The 20,216-nt window shown below is 44.0% G+C and overlaps 2 protein-coding genes, 1 long non-coding RNA gene and 1 pseudogene across 5 annotated transcripts; 3 read left to right on the top strand and 1 right to left on the bottom strand.

Annotated features, from left to right (window-relative positions):
* Positions 1-200: 200 nt before the first annotated feature.
* On the top strand, positions 201-4,240 carry LOC120646062. The gene is made up of 3 exons (XM_039922770.1): positions 201-904; positions 1,359-3,022; positions 3,110-4,240. Exons 2-3 carry the CDS (start codon positions 1,399-1,401, stop codon positions 3,904-3,906), a joined length of 2,421 nt encoding a protein of 806 aa, XP_039778704.1. The 5' UTR covers positions 201-904; positions 1,359-1,398; the 3' UTR covers positions 3,907-4,240.
* On the bottom strand, positions 2,995-5,133 carry LOC120646063. Of its 2 annotated transcripts, none has more exons than XR_005664266.1 (4): positions 4,743-5,133; positions 4,560-4,624; positions 4,295-4,401; positions 2,995-3,883 (listed from the first exon to the last, which is right to left on the bottom strand). It is a non-coding gene; the product is annotated as an uncharacterized LOC120646063 (long non-coding RNA). The 2 variants fall into 2 exon arrangements; XR_005664265.1 differs by having other exon boundaries at positions 4,348-4,401; positions 4,743-5,132.
* Positions 5,134-9,562: 4,429 nt separating this feature from the next.
* Positions 9,563-10,921, top strand: LOC120646061 (NDR1/HIN1-like protein 13). Its single transcript, XM_039922769.1, has one exon. It carries the CDS (start codon positions 9,723-9,725, stop codon positions 10,587-10,589), a length of 867 nt encoding a protein of 288 aa, XP_039778703.1. The 5' UTR covers positions 9,563-9,722; the 3' UTR covers positions 10,590-10,921.
* A 5,468-nt stretch (positions 10,922-16,389) lies between these two features.
* Positions 16,390-19,743, top strand: LOC120646060 (annotated as a pseudogene). The gene is made up of 5 exons (XR_005664264.1): positions 16,390-17,024; positions 17,438-17,664; positions 18,005-18,196; positions 18,271-18,427; positions 19,277-19,743. The product of XR_005664264.1 is annotated as a pheophytinase, chloroplastic-like (transcript).
* Positions 19,744-20,216: the final 473 nt, after the last annotated feature.

The raw sequence follows: 20,216 nt of genomic DNA, 5'->3' as shown, positions 1-20,216 counted from the left end.
CCCTCCTACCCCACAAGGAAAGAAGGCGAGCACATGCTGCAGTATCACTGTGCAGCTGGGAACTTGTTATTAGAAAAAATAAGATTGTTAGCTTTACATGTAGATTTAATTGCATAGATTAACATTAGCATGTTTTCTTTTTTTCACCTCCACGCAGACAGCAAAAAAGTTGATGGTGTGAGCTACTGAGCTCAAAATCAAACTACCAGTGCTAGCTCTGTTGAAAGAATGCCGCAGCTTGGCTCTGTTGAAGGTCAGAGGGGTCTGGCTTCATGCCATTTAATCAGTGCTAGCTTGGGAGCTGTATGGTATGGTCCTCGCTCTTAACTACCAGTACAATCCGCAGGGATGCACGAGCAGACAGGTCAGACATGCCATTGTTTCATTTGGAAGAAATGAGGCGAGGTGAGCACGACAGCTATAGAGTAAGGGTTGATGCTATGATGGTCCTGCACTTTCCCTTTCGCTTTCCCCACGCAGCAGGCTCGCAGGACAGACATTGCCACGGGTCATGGTCGCCTTTCCGTGCCGGCCAAAGCATTCTTGCCGGCGCAGGCGCAGCGCTTAAGTGTCCGCTGCTGCTTCTTCCATCTCCCTCCAGGCAAGGAATCCCTACACCAAAAGGGAGACACTGCGCTGCAGCTTCCTGCCTCCCTCCTCTGCTTGCTTTATTCCCTCTCTCCCTCAGGGCAGTCACTCCATTCCTCCATTGCTTTCCCCATCCACCCACGCCCCGTCAAGTGTTGCTGCATTCTTTATCTCTCTCTCTCTCTCTCTCTCTCTCTCTCTCTCTCTCTCTCTCTCTCTCTCTCTCTTTTGAAAAAGGTTGCTGCATTCTCGTTCCAGGCAACTCTCTGTGAGGGATTCTTGGCTCTCGCCGCTGCCCGTCGTCTCGTCGAGGCAGGTGAGTTTCCTACTTCTTGTGCGATGGATTTTGTTTACTGCGCCGTACATATAAACTGCTCTCTTTTTGTTGAGAGTCATTGTTGGATTCATCGTCAGTGAAAGCATTTCGCAACCTGGTTTCATTGTTACTCGTAATTTTCATAGAGTAAGTTTGATCTGCAAATTTCCTCAACTTTCACTTCTTTTACCGGTAGAGATCAAGCATTTCGCAACCTGGTTTCATTGTTACTAGACATCAGAGTTGCAAAGATGAAATGTTCTCCAGCTAGAAAGATCAGACGGGCTGCCATTTCTCCTATTTCTCTTGATGTGTAGCTCTAATTGTGCTCACTTGACCCCCTCATATCAAGCGGTTGACTTTCCTTCACATGTTTAGATGCTTAAACGACTACATCTTCATTTATTTTTCTAACTGTTACCATACTGATCTCCTTCCTCCTTTCTATTTCCAGGTTATATTTCTATCTCAGGGCTGAATTCAAGAAGACCAAAATGTCATTTCATACGAACGATATTATGTTTCACATCAAGAGAATAATCTATCATTCTGTCAGACTTGGCTATCAATCTGCTTGTGACTATCCTGTAGTACTCGGCATTGGAGTTTTCTTGCTGTTCCTACACAAACTTTGCCCTTCTCTGCTTACTTTCCTTCTGCCTTCATGTCCGGTGTTCCTGTTAACTGCACTTCTTCTTGGAGCACTATTGAATTATGGAGAACAAAGTGCTCCATTGATTGGAGAGGAAACATTGGAGAACCTGAAAAAATCGCCCCCTGAAGCCAAAGTCTCCGTTACTGAATCTTCACTTGAGGAGCTTCAGAATGCTGCTGTTACCCGTGCGGCAAAGAGTTTTGAAAGTCCAGTTGTTTGCATTGAGGAAATAACTTCTGGCATCTTGATGCATGATACTCACCGTGATGAGGAGAATGTGATATCTGTGTCAGCCGATACTTTTCTTTCTGCAGAAACTTCTGAACTTACCGAGAACGAAGTTACTGTGAAAACAGAAGAAGAAGAGCGTGTCAAGGAAATATGTGAGAAGGTTGAGCCCCAGAATTTTGAGAGCACCAATACTGAAAGGTGTCATTATGAAGTGAACAATCAGTATCAGTTTGGTGAACTCATGAGCTCATGTTGGGAACCTGTTATGAGGCAGGAACCTTGTTCTGATTCTGAATCTGATCTTAGCGACAGTTCTTCTGATGCATCAATAACCGACATTATTCCAATGCTCGACGAGTTAAACCCTCCACTAAACTTCGGAACCGATCACCCTTCCTCAACCTTCAGATACAACCTGAATTCCTCATCAGATGATGGTGAAGATGAATTAGAGGAGGATGGTGACCTAAGCTCAGATGAAGATAGGGCAGAAGTGAAGAAAGATGACGGAAATAACCGGAAGGACTTTATGGATTCAAACTCTGCGGACATGGAAAACAATGGGAACATGGAGAGTTTGATGGAGCGGCGAAAAGCAAAGAATATTCTGAAGTTTGAACTTGACAGGAAGTTAATGGACATGCAAGCCGCTGATGCAATTCAGAAAATGGAGGAGGCATCACGCTTCCGTGTTCAGGTTCCCTCCATTTCTACACCAAGGCCTTCAGAGGAAATAGTAGAGTTACCACAAATTCCTGATTCAGCACCATCTGTTCTACTTCCCTGGAGAAAACCATTTGATATTCCATTTGACCAAATTGTGGACTGTAACAGTCATTTGCAGGAAACATGGACTCCTCGCTCTTGCTTTTCATCAGCACAGTGTAGGAAACATGAGAACTTGTATTTAAGGCAGTCTACTTATCTGCGACATCACAACAGCATAAAGCCGGAGAAGCCTGAAGTCGATGAAAAAAATGTGGGTGACTACCACTCAGACAGCGATTCTGAGCCAGCATTGAACAATGGCAAGTTATTTGGCTCACTGGAACCACATGTTGGTGATGAAATTAAAATATTAAGTGCGGCGATTTCAGACGTATGCGTGTTAGAAGTAAATCATGGAATTAAGGAAGGCACTGAAAGTACCGCGTCCATCAATGGCACAGATTCATTTTATATCCAAAAATCTATATCCAGCACGTCAGAAGCGAATGGTTCAGTTTCTGCAGGTAATATGGGTCATTTTCAGATTATTACAAATGCTATTCAAACAATATATTTTCAAAATTTACTCAACCAAGGCTGATATGGTGCAGGTTGTGAGCAATTGCTAATGTGTACTCTATCAGAAGAATATAATACCGAGAAACATATCATTGAAGCCGACTCCATCAGTGAAGTTAACTCATTATTTAAGTGTCGCATGGAGGAAGTACTAGTGCAGTCCATTACAGAGTCCGGTATTGATCAACCCTTGACAGTTAAACTTGAACACCAATTGAATGGTACTTCATCCGCAGAATCTGCAATGCCTGTAATTGAAGCAAGATCAGTAGAAGACTTGAGTTCACAATTTGCACAGCTAAATGGAGAAGCATTAGAATCTGCTGCTTCTGACTCCAGTTACGATAATGAGCCAATACAAGACAGATCAAGTGAACCATTGCCTGTGGAAAATGGGCATACTCCAGAACTGCAAATCAAAGATGGTCATTCATGTTCGACTCTCGACAATCCGGTGGCTGCGAAGGTCCAATGTAAATCAAAGGAGCTGTTGACTGAAAATGGTGAGCTTCCTGTTCTAGAAGCAAGCTCGGTTGAAGAGATGAACTCACTGTTCAGTCAACTGCAAGATGAAGCGCCGGCACAGACGCCTCATAGCTCAGAGCTCTTTTTTGGTGATAATGGGAAGACTGATTCTTGTGTGCCAGTTCTTGATGCAAATTCTAGTGAAGATATCAGTTCTGCTTTTGTGCACTTAAGGAACGATGATGCTGGAGATGGTGAAGCAATCCTGGATTCTGTGGAGCTAAACTCAGGATTGCATGCCATGGAGACCAATGTTCTGAATCGCGATGAAACATCCGGATCTGATGGTACAAAAAGCAATTGAGGTCAAAGAATAACTTGAAAGGGTTTAGTCTTCTATTACTCAAGGGCAGCCAGCTGAAGAGACATGGGAGTAAATATTTGATCATAGCGTGCAGCTACATCATCTCCTTGGAAATATTTTTGATCTTTGCAGAACAATTGATGAACATGTCGGTGTCCATAATTTTCCCTCCCTCTCTTGGTTACTCTGTTCATACTGTTTTATTTTTCCTTTCTGACAGAATATGGTGATATTCGGAGTTGCAGTTTTCTAGTAGCATGGATCACTAGTTTATCTGTCAAAGTGCAAGATTTCGTAATGGAAATCTGTTTGTCTATTTCATATATTTCATATATTCTACTTCTACCGATGGATTAATTAGTTATGTAAATCAAAGATGTACTGTTACCACGCCGGTAGATCCTGGATCATCATGAAAGCTTCAACGACAAGAAAGTTCACCTTTCTAGCTTTATGGAAGCCTGGCACTCGAGTTTTGACTGATGGATGACGAATCTGTAGCAAAGATGTTAAGATGAGATAAAACTGTAACCAAAACAAGAATTCTGAGTGTTTTGCTTTTTCTTAAACCCAAACATAAAATAAGGAGGATGAGAGGGTGAAAATTTATTAAGACAGTATCTATTAGTTGATCTCAAGTTTCAGTAACTGACCACTGTCGTCTACTAACCGGGGCTTCATCCTCCCTAGCCAAAGTTGTCTGATATTCAACCATGTCCTGCAATCCATACCAAAGCAGATGCTTTCAAAGCTCAGATGACCTTTTTTAACTCTTCGACGGAAAAAAGGATAAAACTCATCATAATTATTAATAGGTAATGACAAGATATGCTCACCAAATCAAACAAGTCACCACAGACAGACCTGGACCTGGATCTGCTTGTGCTTGCTCTGCAGCTTGAGCCGAACGGGACAGAGGAAACAAGCTTACCGAGCTGCCGCCGCATTGCGTTGGTTTGACGGACCCGACGAACAAGTGGGACCTTCGTCGCCGCCGGCCGCCACTCTTCAAGCTGTAGGCGACGCAGCTCTTTTCTTCTGAATCCGATTCCTCGCCCTCCATGGCCGCCGCGCTCTCCACGGGCTTCTGCTGCAGGGGAGTTAGGGCCGGGCGTCCCGCGCGTGGCTTGGCGCGGAATGCAGCGCCAAGGGGCGGACGCTGCTCGCCGCTGCCTGGATGTCTGGATGAGGACGAGATCTCGACGGCGGCCAGGTTTTGTTTTCAAAATACCCCCTCATATTTACAAATACACCCCTAGTTCGGATCGCGATTTCTAATCGCGATCCGAATATTTATAAAAACACCCCCATCTATTTACATATAGACCCCTGGTTCGTATCGCGATTACCAATCGCGATCCGAATATTTGCAATCTGCCCCCTCATTTCGATCTTGAATTCGGCTATGTCCCTCCGCCGGCGTGTTCGCCGACGATGACCCGGCGCCACCGCTGGGGTCCCCACCGTCAGTACCATCCGGGAGCGCCGAGCCGGTATCCATCCGAAGCGTGAGTCCCCAGGATCCCATCCCTCCCGCAGCAAGTCCCGCTCCCTCATCACATGGCGGCCATCGGAGCCGAGCGAGCACGCCGATCAGCGGCGCGCGTGCTTAAGCTCGTGCAGCCGGCCATGGCAGCTTGGTCGACACCGCACCTTCTGATTGTCCTGTGAGGTTATGCGGCAGCACGTCCGTGAAGACGCTCATCCATTCCTCTCTAGCTCCTCTCGCAGCTTGTGCTGTTTCTTTCTTTCTGACGAAGCTAAGCTTATGACATTTCTGAAGGTTTAGCTATGAGATCTTGCGCCGTCAGCTACTACTCTGTTGCTTCAATTCACTTCTTCTCATATTCTGTCTGCCTCGTGTATCCTAATCCTATCTCCGTGCATAAGTAGCAATTGCATATTTGCATTACCTCCATCACATCAAACTTTGACAAACCTGCCTGGCTAGTGTTCTGATTTCTGAACATGGTCGAATTGTACGTACGCACGGCTGTAGGCTGGCTGCAACAAAATGGTCGTTGCTGTTTCTTTCAATTCGTTTCACATGCCGAATGAATCTGCCCTGAAGCTGGCCGCATACCTGTCCAATCCTCTACATTCAATTCAGACCGAATTAATACAGAGCTGAACATCTGAAAATCAAAAGGCTGGTCAGCTGGTGTGATTAATGCATGAGATTCTGATGAATACACAACTGAACATGCATGTGATGCAACCAACGGCAACGGGTGTCCTTTTGATAGATAGGGAAGTTTTTTTCATCCTTGGCTATGGATAGCTTTAATTTGTCCCTAATTAAGCACGATGATGCATGTCTCCATTTGGACGTGCTTCCCTTGCAGGTGGTATAGTGCAAAGATTTTATGTATTGTTCATTATTTAAACATGGCAAAATAGTCGAATTCGTCCCTGAACTTTTGTGCTTGGCTCAGTTTGGTCCCTCAACTATGAAAGCGTCCAATTCAGTCCCTGAACTATCCAAATTGGCCCAACTTCACCCATTTGCTGATGTGGCACGCCACTTGGCTCGCCTTGTCACTGCTTAGTCAGCTTAGGGGTTCACTCCTATTGAAATGACCATTTACCCCTGTCCTCGTTTTGAACAGAGCAGCATCATCTCTTTTTTTTTAACATACTAGACCAATCAGCAGGATTTCTTTTTTAACAGACCAGACCGGTCAACATCTTCTTTTGTACAGAGCAGTTGGCATAAATGAGATGTTGCTGGTCTATTTAAAATGAGGACGTGTAAATGGTCATTTCAATAGGAGTTGAAACCCTAAGCTGACTGGACGGTGACGAGGCGAGCCAACGTGACGTGCCTTGTCAGCAAATGGACGATATTAGGCCAATTTTGATAGTTCAGGGATTGAATTGGACGTTTTCATAGTTGAGGGATGAAATTGATCCAAGCACGATAGTTGAGGGATGTATTTGGCTATTTTGCCTTTAAACATTCTTATACAAAGATTTGAATTGAATTCGATACTTTTTCTTTCTTTTGTACGTGTCGGTGAATTAAGTTTAATTTGCGTGCAGTTCGTTCGTTGGTTCAATTCGTGCGTGCATGCGGTATGGTACAAACACACACGAGAAAGGTATGCACATGATGTCAATGCAGACTAACCTTTTATTATTGATTATTATATTTCCTTGCTGTGGCTGCATGCATGCTGGGTCGTATACATGCAATGCATGCACCGGCTTTTTCTTTCTTTTGTGCCGCTGAAGTTTGCGACCATTTCGTGCATGCGCGTGGTACAAACTTATTAGTATCCTGCACGTACGGTTTAGGTAGCTAACCTTTGATTACTGGAGCCGTACAGCTGTATGGAATTTCCTAAAACTTGAACCTCACTTATATATATCCTTTTGTTCTACACAAATGAGTACAGTTACAATTTTGGGAGACTCGTGAGTTAATAAACTTGTCCCTAAAGTTAAAAATCCTGAATGAAAAGTACAGAGGTTTTAGCAAAAGGAAAAAAAACAAGAGAAAAATACAGAGGCGGTCATGGCCTGGAAGGCTGGGAAGCACACAAATTTTATATTAGCGTTCCCTTAAACTTGCTCAAAGACTTATCAAAATAAAATAAAATAAAAACTGGCTCAAATTAAAGGGAAGTTGCTTCCAAATGGACTCAGCACAAACATAGATCGATGCGAAAGGGACATACATGCTGGATAACACCGAGCACAGGCTGCACCACGAAATTAGACAAGTATAAAAGACAAAGGGAGAGATATATATATGATACACGGAATAATGGAGGCAGAGTTGCATAGTTAATAATTAACTACATGAAGCAACAAGAAGATTGGGATGGACAAAGCGAAGGGAAAAAAATTACACTCGGTCGATCGTCTACCTAAACCTAGAGAACCTTTCTTAATTTACAGCACCATTTTCCCCACATCGCCAACTTAATCAAAGCTTAGATTCTTTATTTTCCTTGATGAATCCCACCTACTACTTCTGAAATAGTACCTCGACGTCTTTGAATACCACACTATTCAAATGGTTTTGTGTGAGATGCCGGCTGGAAAAGGTAAAGCTGATTTTAGATGCTTTTTACTCTCGGCAGGTCATGTTTGAAAACATACACCCTTTTCAGAGTTTGAAGTTGGAACATCAATATGGAATTCTTATTAAAAATTGTTTAATGAATATACCATCACAGATGGTCTAGTATGATTACATAACCTCGTTCATACCTTCCGTTAGGTCAAATACATCATACATCATGAGATACACATCATGTAGGAGTAGCTACACGCGGGTGTAGAAAGAATTTTTCATATATATATATATATATATATATACCCAAATGCTATTCTACACTTTAGGTGTAGCACTTTATTCTACACCAATAGCTAAAATGATCAGAATCACTGAACAAGTTTTCATTAATTCAGTAACCGGCAAGCGATTACTGAAGGATATTCAGTAACTCGGTACATTTTGTTCAGTAATCTGACGATTATTTTTGCTAGTTGTAGAAGGAAGGTGTAGAATAGCACAGCCATATATATATAGTATATATATATATATATATATATATATATATATATATATATATTCCGGATGCCTGGATCCAAGAATAAACTCGTGTAGAAGGCTACAGGGCAGCTAGCACTGCCTTCCTAGCTATCTCATCCGGTCTGGTGTGAATAGTAAAGATGCCTCCCAGATTGGAGGGGAAAGATGCACGCGTTGACGACCAAAAAGGCCACTGTCGCGCGTAGCACATATTATGACATGCATCGGACCTTAAAGCTCAGTTAGTAAGGTAGAAGAACAAGATGCGGCTGCTAATCTATTTTGAAAAAAAAAATTGAACAATGTTATAGCACAGCAAAACTGAACTGCAGCGTGGTGTGAAGTACTCCAGCCTGCCTCTGGCACGCATTACAAAACAAAAAGGGGTTGAAACCGAGCATTACGAGATCACAGAGGAAGGTGCAGAAAGGGGAGAGCAGGCATGTTTCATAATAGACAGATAAACAAAGCTCTAGCAGATTTTTTTTTTGAAAAAAAGGAGGAAGGGCAGTGTGGAACCTCGTGTTCTCTGACTCTGCCTTCCTTCATCTCCTCGAGCCCCAAACTTCATTATCACGCATGATCAAACAACAACTCCTGTATTAAATGTAAAAAAAAAAAAGTGACACCATGGCACCTGGTCTGTGCTCAAGGAGAAGCAGTCCCTGTATTTAATTTTACAGCAGGTAGCCGTGAAGTACGAAGAGCGTGAGATGATGAAATCACCGTGCAATCCGACTAAAAAGGTGTTTAAAAAATTCTGAAAAAAATCATGAATGTACATCTCAGTCTACCCCATCTACATATAAATTTCCACGATCAAATTCATCTTACACTTGTAGTTACAAAAAAGACAAATTTTCTGACAATCAGTAACGTTCAAATGCAGCCCAAATTTGTCTTTTTTGTAACTGCAAGTGTAAGATGAATTTGATCGTAGAAATTTATATGTAGATGGGGTAGACCGAGATGTACATTCATGATTTTTTTCAGAATTTTTTGAAAACCTTTTTAGTCGGATTGCACGGTGATTTCACCAGTTCCGTGATTGCATCAGATATGTCTCCTGAGATGACCGTTTCCCTCCATCTCCCTCGTGTCCCTTTCTTCTTCTCTTCCTCCCACGCGCAAGCTTTTCGACGCGGCGGGCTTTGTCGCCCTCATCCAGCATACATAAGCAGCTAGCCGCAGCCAACGTTCACTACAGATCGAGCCTTGCTTCATCCTCAGCTCGCAACAACCCTGCAGCAAGCTTCACCATCACCCTGCCTCCATGGCCGACCGCGTCCACCCCGTGCCGGCGCCTCCGTCTCGACGACGACCCGATCAACCACCCGCCGACGCTGCCGCCTCTGGTGCCGCCGGCGAGCCGCCCACGGAGACCACGCCGCTGCACCCGTCCTTCAACCGCCCGCTCTCGCCGCCGCCCGGCACCTACATCGTCCACGTGCCCAAGGACCAGGTCCTCCGCGTCCCGCCCCCGGACCGCGCGCGCCGCTACAGGAAGCTCGCCGCGCGCCCCGCCCGGCGCCGCCTCCTCCGCCGCGCCTGCTGCTGCTCCTGCGCCGCGCTCCTCCTCCTGCTCCTCCTCGCCGCGGCCCTCGCCGGCGCGGTCTACCTCCTCTTCCGCCCGCGCGCGCCGGCCTTCTCCGTCGCCTCCCTCTCCATCCGCGGCCTCGACGCCGCCGCCCTCTCCTCCTCCACGTCCTCGTCCGGCCTCTCCCCCGAGGTCGACGCCGCCGTGCGCGCGGACAACGGCGCGAACCGGAAGGTCGGCGTCGAGTACCGCGGCGGCGGGAGCGTCGCGGTCTCCTACGCCGGGCAGCGGCTCGCCGCGGGGCCGTGGCCCGCGTTCCGGCAGCCGCCGCGGAACGCGACGGTGCTCGCGGTGGCGATGCGGGGGCAGGGCGTGCGGCTGACGGAGGAGCAGGCGAGGCGGCTCGCCGCGGACCGGGCCGCGGGCGCCGTGCCGCTGGAGATGGAGGCGCGGGTGCCCGTGCGGCTGCGCTTCGGGAAGGTGCTGCGGACGTGGACGGTGGACGTGAAGGCGCGGTGCGACGTGGCCGTGGACAGGCTGGAGGGGGAGGTGGCGGCGGTGAGCAGGGGGTGCAGGGTCAGGCCGCTCTGGTGGTGGTGGTGATCGCCGCCGGCGCCGGCGCCGCTCGTGTCCATATGCATGGAGCATGGTTAATGCCGCCTAATTAATCAATATAAACGGCTAGTGATTAATTACTACTATTGGACACAGAGATTACTAGCACTAGCAGGTTGCCTGTGGAGTTCAAAACAAAATTCTAGAGAATTTTTTTGGGGGTATATGGATGTACAATATTTGGAGATGATGTGAAGGAAGGCTGCCGTCAGAATTCAGAACATATACAGAATGCTCTATATGGGTTGCATCACATGTAAATGGTGAAACTATAGATAACTTTTGTGTTACTGTTCGGAAGAAAAGTAAATTATTGGATCATTTTACCGTGCCATGACCAGCGGGGGTTGTTGGGAATGTGACAGCGGTAAAGGAAATTTTTGAGCTGAGTCGCCGTTGAAGTTAACATGTAAACCGTACGTACTGCGTACTAGCCTAGCCGAGTCAGTCGTCTCGTAGTGTGGTGCCCGTCTTTCTTGCTTTCCTTGTCGCCGATGCAAATTGTTACAAAGCCGATCATTTTCTCTTGCATTCTCATTCATTCATTCAGAATAAATAGGTTCCGTTTGGGAGGGCTCGTCCAAGAGGTGGAGTCGAAGCTGGAGCTGATGGAGCCATATTTTGCGGCTCCGCCGGCTCCATTGGAGCATCAAAAAAGAGCTCCGGCTTTCTCAACTTCAAGCAGGTGGAGCTGCCGACAGAGTACACCGTTTGGTACGGCTTCTGCAGGCCCAGAATAATCAAGATTCTACAATAATCGGTCGGGAACGAATATAATATAATAATGATATGTTGGGTGCAAGTAGCTAATAATACACATAAATAGTCACATAAATGGTCACGAAAGGAAAGGAATGTCCGAAGTGGTGGAGCGGCTGGTTTGACTTTGTCAAAAGGAATGCTCCATGCACGCCCTTGTGGTGTCAGGCCAGGCCGGCATCAGTGCGTGCATGGGAGACCAACCTGATCGGAGTCTCAAAGTTGGAATTTAGCATAAGCCTTTGTTTAGTTCCAAAATTTTTGAACTGTTCGATACTATAGCACTTTCGTTTGTATTTGGTAATTAGTGTCTAATCACAGTCTAATCAGGCTTATTAGATTCGTCTCGTGATTTACAGCCAAACTGTGCAATTAGTTATTTTTTCTATCTACATTTAATACTCCATACATGTGTTCAAAGATTCGATGTGATTGATGTGTAAAAATTTTGACGGGTAACTAAACAAGACCTAATATTATGTATGTGTCTGTATACGTACGATATGTGATTGATGGGCCGGGCTTTTATGCACACGCCAAGATGGCCTCCTTCCCAGCTAGTTTACGTGACATGTATCACGTATATGATATCGAGTACCAAAGTTTAATCCCATATGTAAAACTTTGGATGCATATTGTCTCCATAAATTAAGACACATGGGTTCCCTCTCGTCACATCTGATAACGTGATTTGATTGGAGTTGGTAGTGGAAGCGCAAATGGCTGCCCCTCTTGCTATGACCTTCCATGAGCTATACTGATCTTGATTAACCAGTTCAGTGTAGCACATCAAGGGCTACCAAAATGGGCGGTCATAGGTGCTTCCACGGCCATCTCTTTCTTTTTGATGGTTTTCAGTTATTTCTTTCTTTTCCTTTTTCCAAATAGCACCTAGCGGTACCATGAGACCTATTTTAATAATTGCCCTCATACAGAGCTTGCTTGGTTTGGTTCCAAAAGTTGCCTTGCCAAAATTTTGGCAACTATAAATTTTGGCATCCATTTAGTTGGAATAAAAAAAGTAGTTCATCTCACAAAGTAGTTGCTAAAATTTTGGTAAAAGACTCTTGCCAATGTTTTGGCATGGTAAATTTGGTACCAAACCAAGCGAGCCCATAGTTCCCTCCATGTCCTATGCTGCGTTAGTCTGCATCTTAACTCTTAAGGCTCAATTCGGCTAACGCCAGCAATGAACAATTCTTTTCTTTTTCTCTCTTTTATAGTTTTATTTATTTTTCTTCTTCCGGGAGAGCGATGAACAATTCAACGGAAGCAACAATGCATTTTCAGGAACCTATCACCCTCACGTACGTCACCTACTGATTTGGTCTACCGAGCCTTTTTACAACCGTCCTGCACTGCAGCAGTTTTTTCAATTGGGATTGCCAGTCTAATCCTATCTGTCTGTCACAATACCTGAATGACGTAAGAATACTCAGCTTAATTTGAGGTCGATGGGTGCCATCTTTGTGTTCCTTCCAGCTAGCTAGGCCCTGTTTGGTTCAATTTAGCGCAACTAGCGCTAAACAAGAACCTTGCATGCATGAAGCATTAAACAAATTTTATTTGCAAAACCTTTTTACAAATAGATACAACTTTCCGCGACGAATCTAATGACACTAATTAATCCATGATTGGCTACAGTAATGCTACAGTAACCATTCTCTAATCATCCGGTCAAAGATCTTGTTAGAATCGTCTCGCGAAGTAGTACATGGCTGTGGAGTTAGTTTTGTAAAATACTTTTATTTAATGCCCTTAATTAATGGTCAAAATAAGCTACAGTAGCTTGTGCTAGACATGCTAGACCAAACCAAACACGGCCCTAGTTGCAGCAGCAAAGCAGAGTGCGTCAAGCAAAGCAGTTACAGGAGCACCATCTTCTCATTCTATGGTGTTATCAGGCAGGATTCAGGAAGTTCCCCTTGGCATTTTAGTTGATTCTGGCAGCTCACACTCCTTCCTAAGTGCTTCTGTTGCTCAGAATCTCAGTGGTGTCTCTTTGCTTACTGATACTCTGAAGGTCCAGGTTGCCAATGGCACTGTATTGCAATGTACATCTCATATATATCCAGCAAGCCCAGTGGTCAGTTTGTGATGTCACCTTCCAGTCAACTCTCAAGGTGCTTCCATTGTCCTCATATGATATGATATATTGGGAATGGATTGGTTGGAAACTCATAGTCCAATGAAGGTTCACTGGCAACAGAAATGGATGATTATCCCATACCAGAATTCTTCTATTATGTTATACAGTTCTCTGTCTGATCTTCCTGAAGGATCCTTATTGCAGATATGTTCCCTGCTGCATGGCGTGGGAGTGGGACGAGTAGGAGCTGGTACGCTAGCTGCCTCCACGTCGAGTGGGGCCCGTCGTCCAGTTGTCACGTAACGTCGCCGGCCCCGTTCACGGGAGGGCTAGCTACCTGCTTGTCTCTTTTTTTTTTCACCGGGCTCCCTCGATCATCTGTCGCCCGGCCGGCCGGCCGGAGCACACGCAGCGCGGAAGAGATGAGCTGGGATCGTCGTCGATCAGCACCCATGCGTGCAGCCAACCGAGACGTGTTTTCTTTAGCCAATTAAGTACCTGATGGTGTACTGGACCCATGACGTTTTCGGCCGGCCTTGTCGATTCGTCGGTTGCCAAGCGTACGTGTGTGCTGGTCCGACACTGTCGCCTGGTCAACTAGCTGCTACATGCAAGCCGGCTAATTTATACGACCTCATTTGATAGTCCAATGCATGTGATGAGCTGACGCCCCTAATGGGTCAGTCAAATTAACCACTGGCAGTGGCAGCAGCTCTATACCACAACCCAGAAACGACGATTCCGTTGGAGTCTAGGGCAGGCTGACGAGCTGCTAGTTATGGTTCGGCTCGTTTTGGTTCAATTCGTTTCATAATGACTTAATGAGGTAGCTTGACTCGACTTGTTAAGGTTAACGAGCTAAAAATTAAGTTTGCCTCGGTTCATTCCAGCAGCTTGAGCCGTTTGTTTGGCTCATGAGCTAAGCATTCGAACACGGACGTTTGAAAATTCAAAATATACTTAATTATAATTAGTTCCACATTTGACTTATAAGTTAAATGAAAAGTTTATTTTGCCAAATAATAATAATAATAATACATATCTATTAGTAAAAAACATTTTGGTATTGTGATATTTAATTATTGGGTCTAGTAAGCTAATCGAGTAGCTCATGAGTCATGAGCAATTCACGAGCTGCACCATCAGAAAAACTAGCTAAAATTAAGTTTTGGCTAAATTTGTTTGAGAGATAGAGCCAAGCTGAATTGAGCTGAACCTGTAAACGAGCTGAGTTGGCTCACATTCACAAGCCTCAAATTTAGGCTGCGTTTAGATTGCGAAATTTTTTGGAAGGAATCTTTAATATTCAGGAGTAGTAAACGTAGACTAATAATAAAACCAATTACAGATCTCGTCTGAAAATTGCAAGACGAATCTAATGACGGTAATTAGAAGGTAATTAATCCATAATTAGCGGATGGTTACTGTAGCATCATTGTTGCAAAATATGGATTAAGTAGGCTCATTAGATTCGTCTCGCAATTTCATCCTAGGGTTATGAAATGAGTTTTGTCAGTTATCCATATTTAATACTCCTAATTGGTGATCAAACGCTCGAAGTTACTGTACCGTGCGAAAATTTTCGCAATCTAAACTGGGCCCTCCTGCTGCCTCGGCGCATGGTGCGACGACCAAACATAGCATTGCGGATTTGCAGTCAAGCTCGGGCCATGAATTGCCTTCGTTTCTACATATTCAATTTATCAATGAATTATAATCATTTTCTTGCAGTGTCGGGCTAAGGGAAATCTATGCTATTGATTGCACCACTAGATATTGCTTTATTACGCCCATCTGTTATTGGTTTCTAAGATAAATAATACTCACTCTATCCCGAAATATAGCTATGTTTAGATTTTTTCCAAATCAAAATTTCTAAACTTTGCCTATAATTAGTTTAAAATGGTAATATAAAAATAATATTAGTTAATTCATAATAAACCAACTACCATATCATGTAACCTTTTCTTTAAAATTAATTATATTTGAAGATATTATTGATGAAAGACGAAACATTTGAATTTGACCAAGTCTAAAAATTAGTATATTTTAGGATGGAGGTAGTACAAAAGGTGAGGTGGATTGTTTGGGTCCATGTCTCCATGTAAAATGAGAAGCAAACACATCAAACTTTTCTCCATTTTTTTGAAGAAAACTTTGCTCCATTTTTATATGTTTGAACTATAGTTTCCAAGCTACAATAACTGTTTCTCTTGGAATCAGAATCCTTGCATTTTTATTGCAACACAAATCATTTGATGTGAAAAAAAAATCCTACCACTCTGACCACGTGGCGGTCTTTTTCTATGTAGTTGGTTCCGAGCCTGTCTTTGTGTCTTCTACGCGTCTGCCACGGAGCGAAGGGGCAAACCAAGAGCTCATCCCTCCGTGGACACGGCGCAGTGCAGGCCAACATTGTTCTGTTTCTGGGGCAGGAGAAGCTCCCAGTTTCCGACACATGCTTGACCTGGTCCATGTGGGACGGCACCGTGCGCGCCGAGCTCCTCTCCTCCACTCCTCTCTTCCACGCGGATGGCGTGCACGCACTTCACTCCGTGGTCTGTGCTGGAGCCTTCCCAGGTTCGCACTCTAGGCTCTAGCTAGTCTTAAGCAGACCATACTTCCCGTTCCTCCCCCTCCTGCTAAGCTCACAACCTCAACAACTGGAGCAAATTTGCTTCTTCAAACTGGGCGCCAAGCAGCCGGCAGGTGCAGATCTGCATGTATGCTTCCTCACTTTTTTTTCCCCTCGCAATTTGCTGCCATCGGCGCCGATTCGGCAAGTTTAGGCAATTTGCTAGTGGAATTAGTAAGACACCAATCACTCGTAGAACACGGAGCTCATTTACCGCTCAATCCAAGCGGTCGAATTGTTGTTTCCAGTTCAGTCCGGTGAAGTTGTCTGCCTCCCTTTGTTTGCAGAACTAGCAACCATCGCAGCGATCATGGAGGTGGTCTCTTGCAGCCACTCCTGCTCGGCATAGAAGTTCCTGGAGGATTCGGGGCGGTGGTGCTGGTCTGGGGTATGCCAAGTCTACTCGGCCCAGAAGAAGTGCGATTATATTCTTTGTGTTGGAACCACAAGAGGAACTTCAATTCCGGACGATTCCAGCAAGGTTCATGCCGCCCAGGGATTTGTGGATGCAGCCCTGCAGGGTATTCCTTCCAGAAAAGCCGGAGAGATTGAAAAGGTGATGATTCAGGGCCTCCCTGATAGCTCTCCGATCAGTACTGGATTCTGGGAGTGGAAGCCGAAGCTGACGGTGTACTATGAGAGGTCTGGCACCGAGAACAGCAAAGCGCCTGCGGTGCTCTTCCTGCCGGGGTTCGGAGTTGGGACATTCCATTATGAGAAGCAACTGAGGGATCTTGGTCGCGATCATAAGGTGTGGACGATGGGTTTTCTTGGCCAGGGAATGTCGTTGCCGTGTGAAGACCCTGCTCCTAGTAGCATAGCAGGGGATCAGAGTGAGGACACGTTTTGGGGCTTTGGACAAGATTCGCAGCCTTGGGCAGAAGAGCTGGTGTATTCTGTAGATTTATGGCAAAACCAAGTTCAGCATTTCATTGAAGAGGTACTCCTTGGATTCTCAATTGTGTCTTACAAAGTTTGTTTTGCTCAAATGTCATTTATGTTTAGTGGGAAAATCTTGGCATGCCTCTTGGAAACTCCTCATAGACCTGTTACTAGTTACTACCTTTTTCCTTATTCACATGTATCAGAATTGGGACATTGCTTGAATTTCTTCAGTTCTTGTGCTGACATGCTGCTCAAAAGAGTGAACACATGCAGATTTTACTGCTGGAAATGGAGTAGTTGTCTTGATTCTTCTGTTCAAAATTGCACATGCAATGCAAGGTTTAAGCTTCATAGATGCATGGTTTAACTATCTATTGCTTTGTATTATGGAGAAGCTTTTAAAGGTTGCTTGTAAATACCATATAATTTCATCATGAGATTTATACGACATATCTCATAAGCTTCCAGGTTATCCGTGAGCCAGTTTACATTGTGGGGAACTCTCTTGGAGGATTTGTTGCTCTGTATTTTGCTGCGTCCTGTCCACACCTTGTAAAAGGCGTCACATTGCTTAATGCAACACCATTTTGGGGATTCTTTCCTAACCCTGCTACATCTCCACGATTGTCAAAGATTTTCCCATGGGCTGGGACATTTCCTCTTCCATCATTTGTGAGGAAACTTACTGAAGCAGTGTAAGTGTTGTTTATTAGTAATGGAGAACATATTCAATTTTTTTTACTATAGATTTCTCCCTGATGCGGACTAATAATTTCTGAAGTATTAACTTCCTGTATTAATCAATGAACTTTCTGTGAGATTTGCATATTTTGAGAACCATTATATGTGTAGATTTTACTTTTGAAAATAATATTATCATAGAGATCTAGTTTACTTATTACTCCTGTGAAACTGAAATTTTGGAAATAGACTCATGTGAGCAAAACATTTACCGCATCGTATCATGTAAATTTGTAAATCATGCACACATTGGATTCTAGAAATTAATTGTTTGTAATTTCCTCTGTGATCTAGTTGGCAGAAGATAAGTGACCCAAGAAGCATACATGACATACTCAAACAAGTATATGCTGACCACTCAACAAATGTGGACAAGGTATTCTCTCGTATTGTGGAGATAACACAACACCCAGCTGCTGCTGCATCATTTGCCTCCATCATGTTTGCCCCAAGGGGTCAGATATCCTTCCAAGAGGCAATCTCTAGGTGAGTTAGATATGATCTAGTGAAACATTACATAAAAATTTGCCTGTTCCATTTTAACACTCATCATTTTGTAGGTGCCAAAGCCAAGGTGTCCCCATATCTCTTATGTATGGAAGAGAGGATCCTTGGGTTAGACCTATTTGGGGAATCAAAGTCAAACAGCAGGTGCCAGAAGCACCTTATTATGAAATCAGCCCTGCCGGTCATTGTCCTCATGATGAGGTCCCTGAGGTTAGGATTGCACTTCATTTATAAATTCCAGCTCTCCTTTTGGTTTTAATGTCATATTCCAAGCGGTAATTTCTAATGGATTTCGGATATACATTTATTTTCAAGGAGTTCTCTATAAGTGAACAAGATACAAATCAGGGGTTCATCATCGAAGTAGATGACATAAACTAGTTCAAATAACTGTTGGGACTTGGACAACATGTTGTAGGGGCACTATCCAGTGCAATCCTCCTGCAGGGAAATGAACGGCATTAGTATGGTACTTGCGCGATAACTATCCTAACCAGATTACATATAGTTAACATAATAACATAATCGTGCACAAACAAAGAAGTTAATGAGTTCCGCAAAAGTGGGAAAAAATGTTTCTCTGTTAAGAACATAATGCTATCGTATGGGGGAAATCTACTAGGAATTTTAGTGCAATTACAATTAGCAGGCATAACAATTCCTTAATTAGTGTATGAGACAAGGATCTCTTCTTATTCATCTGTAGTGGCCATGTACAATTGATAGCCTCTAAAAAGCTCGGTATATTGTAGAACATTACATAACTCTCTGGAGATCATTGTCTTCAACAATTGAATCCGCAGCTCCACCTCAATTTTACAAAAATAATTTTCCTTCTTGGACCTTTTTGTCACTGCCAACTGGCTAATGAGTTGATGAGAGTGGCGACCTACTTCAATCTTTCAACATTTCCTCAGGCATAGATGTTTGAACTCCAGAATGGTCCTATTTGGGAGAGTGTATTTTAATTACCACACTCCTGGAAACTTTCTATGATTGTTTACTTGATTATTGTAGTTTTTATATCAATGAGATCTGTAATAATTTTCTGTCCATCAGGTTATAAACTACTTACTCCGCGGGTGGCTGAAGAACCTCGAGTCTGAGGGATCAATCGACCTGCCGTTTCTCGAAGAACCCAGCTATGCTGAGCATGGTGTGTCGAGGGAGCTGGAGTTTATCAGAGAAGGGTCAAGGAAATCAGTTAGTGTGCGGCTCTATGGTTCCAAGATTTCTCTCTGGAGCCAGCTGAGCTCATTCTTGAACACTCGTGCCTCCAATTCACGGGTTGTCTCTAGATGATTCATCCTTAAGTAGATATTAGTAGAACTTAAGCTTCAATTTGATATTCTAGTTGTTACTTGATTAAGTTAGTCTTGGATAGCTATGTCAAAAAAAAGTTAGTCTTGGATAGTTGCAGTAAATAGATAGTGTTTTTTTTAATTTCTAGTGAATGTAAATATGTACAGTGCAATACCAGCTTCAATTATACTAATATCCATAGCCTGTCAAAGGTATTCTAGCTAGTCGTCTACCTCTGTGATACCCACAAATTAAAGGGCATTGCATCAACAGCTGACACAGACTGTTCCTGTTTTGAATGTGGGTATCCTAGTATCCTACTAGATGTCACTATTGTTCATTTGATCCTTTGAATTTCAGGATTCTATGTTTGAAAATTTTGGACGTTTACTACTTTTTCCTATGAAAATTAGGCTTCTGCTCGTTGGAATTGTTTGGCCTTTTATCCTGTCATTGGGGAGAAGTTCAGGTGCTCTCACCCTCTCGCGCTACCCCTAAAAGTGCACATAAAATCTAATCAAATTATGAATTGATAGATCATGTATCCATTGAGCTGAACTGAAGTTTATGCAAAGAGAGAAACCAGCAAATCGGAGATGATCACGACGGAAATTGCAATGTCATGGACCGGGAAACACGCACACCTCAGCAGGGGAGGAGCAGACATCACGTGGAGTAAAACTACCAGCAACCACCC

Source organism: Panicum virgatum, chromosome 8K (assembly GCF_016808335.1).
Source record: "Panicum virgatum strain AP13 chromosome 8K, P.virgatum_v5, whole genome shotgun sequence".
Lineage (NCBI taxonomy): Eukaryota > Viridiplantae > Streptophyta > Magnoliopsida > Poales > Poaceae > Panicum > Panicum virgatum.
Note: the sequence above shows the minus strand (reverse complement) of the source record. Positions and strands in the feature narration are given on the sequence as shown.

What these genes read in the sequence shown, in the direction of transcription:
- LOC120646061 (XM_039922769.1), top strand. Translation starts at nt 9,723, where the DNA reads ATGGCCGACCGCGTCCACCCCGTGCCGGCGCCTCCGTCTCGACGACGA.
- LOC120646062 (XM_039922770.1), top strand. Translation starts at nt 1,399, where the DNA reads ATGTCATTTCATACGAACGATATTATGTTTCACATCAAGAGAATAATC. An exon ending in GAATGGTTCAGTTTCTGCAG is followed by an intron (nt 3,023 to 3,109) that starts GTAATATGGGTC and finishes GATATGGTGCAG; the next exon opens with GTTGTGAGCAATTGCTAATG.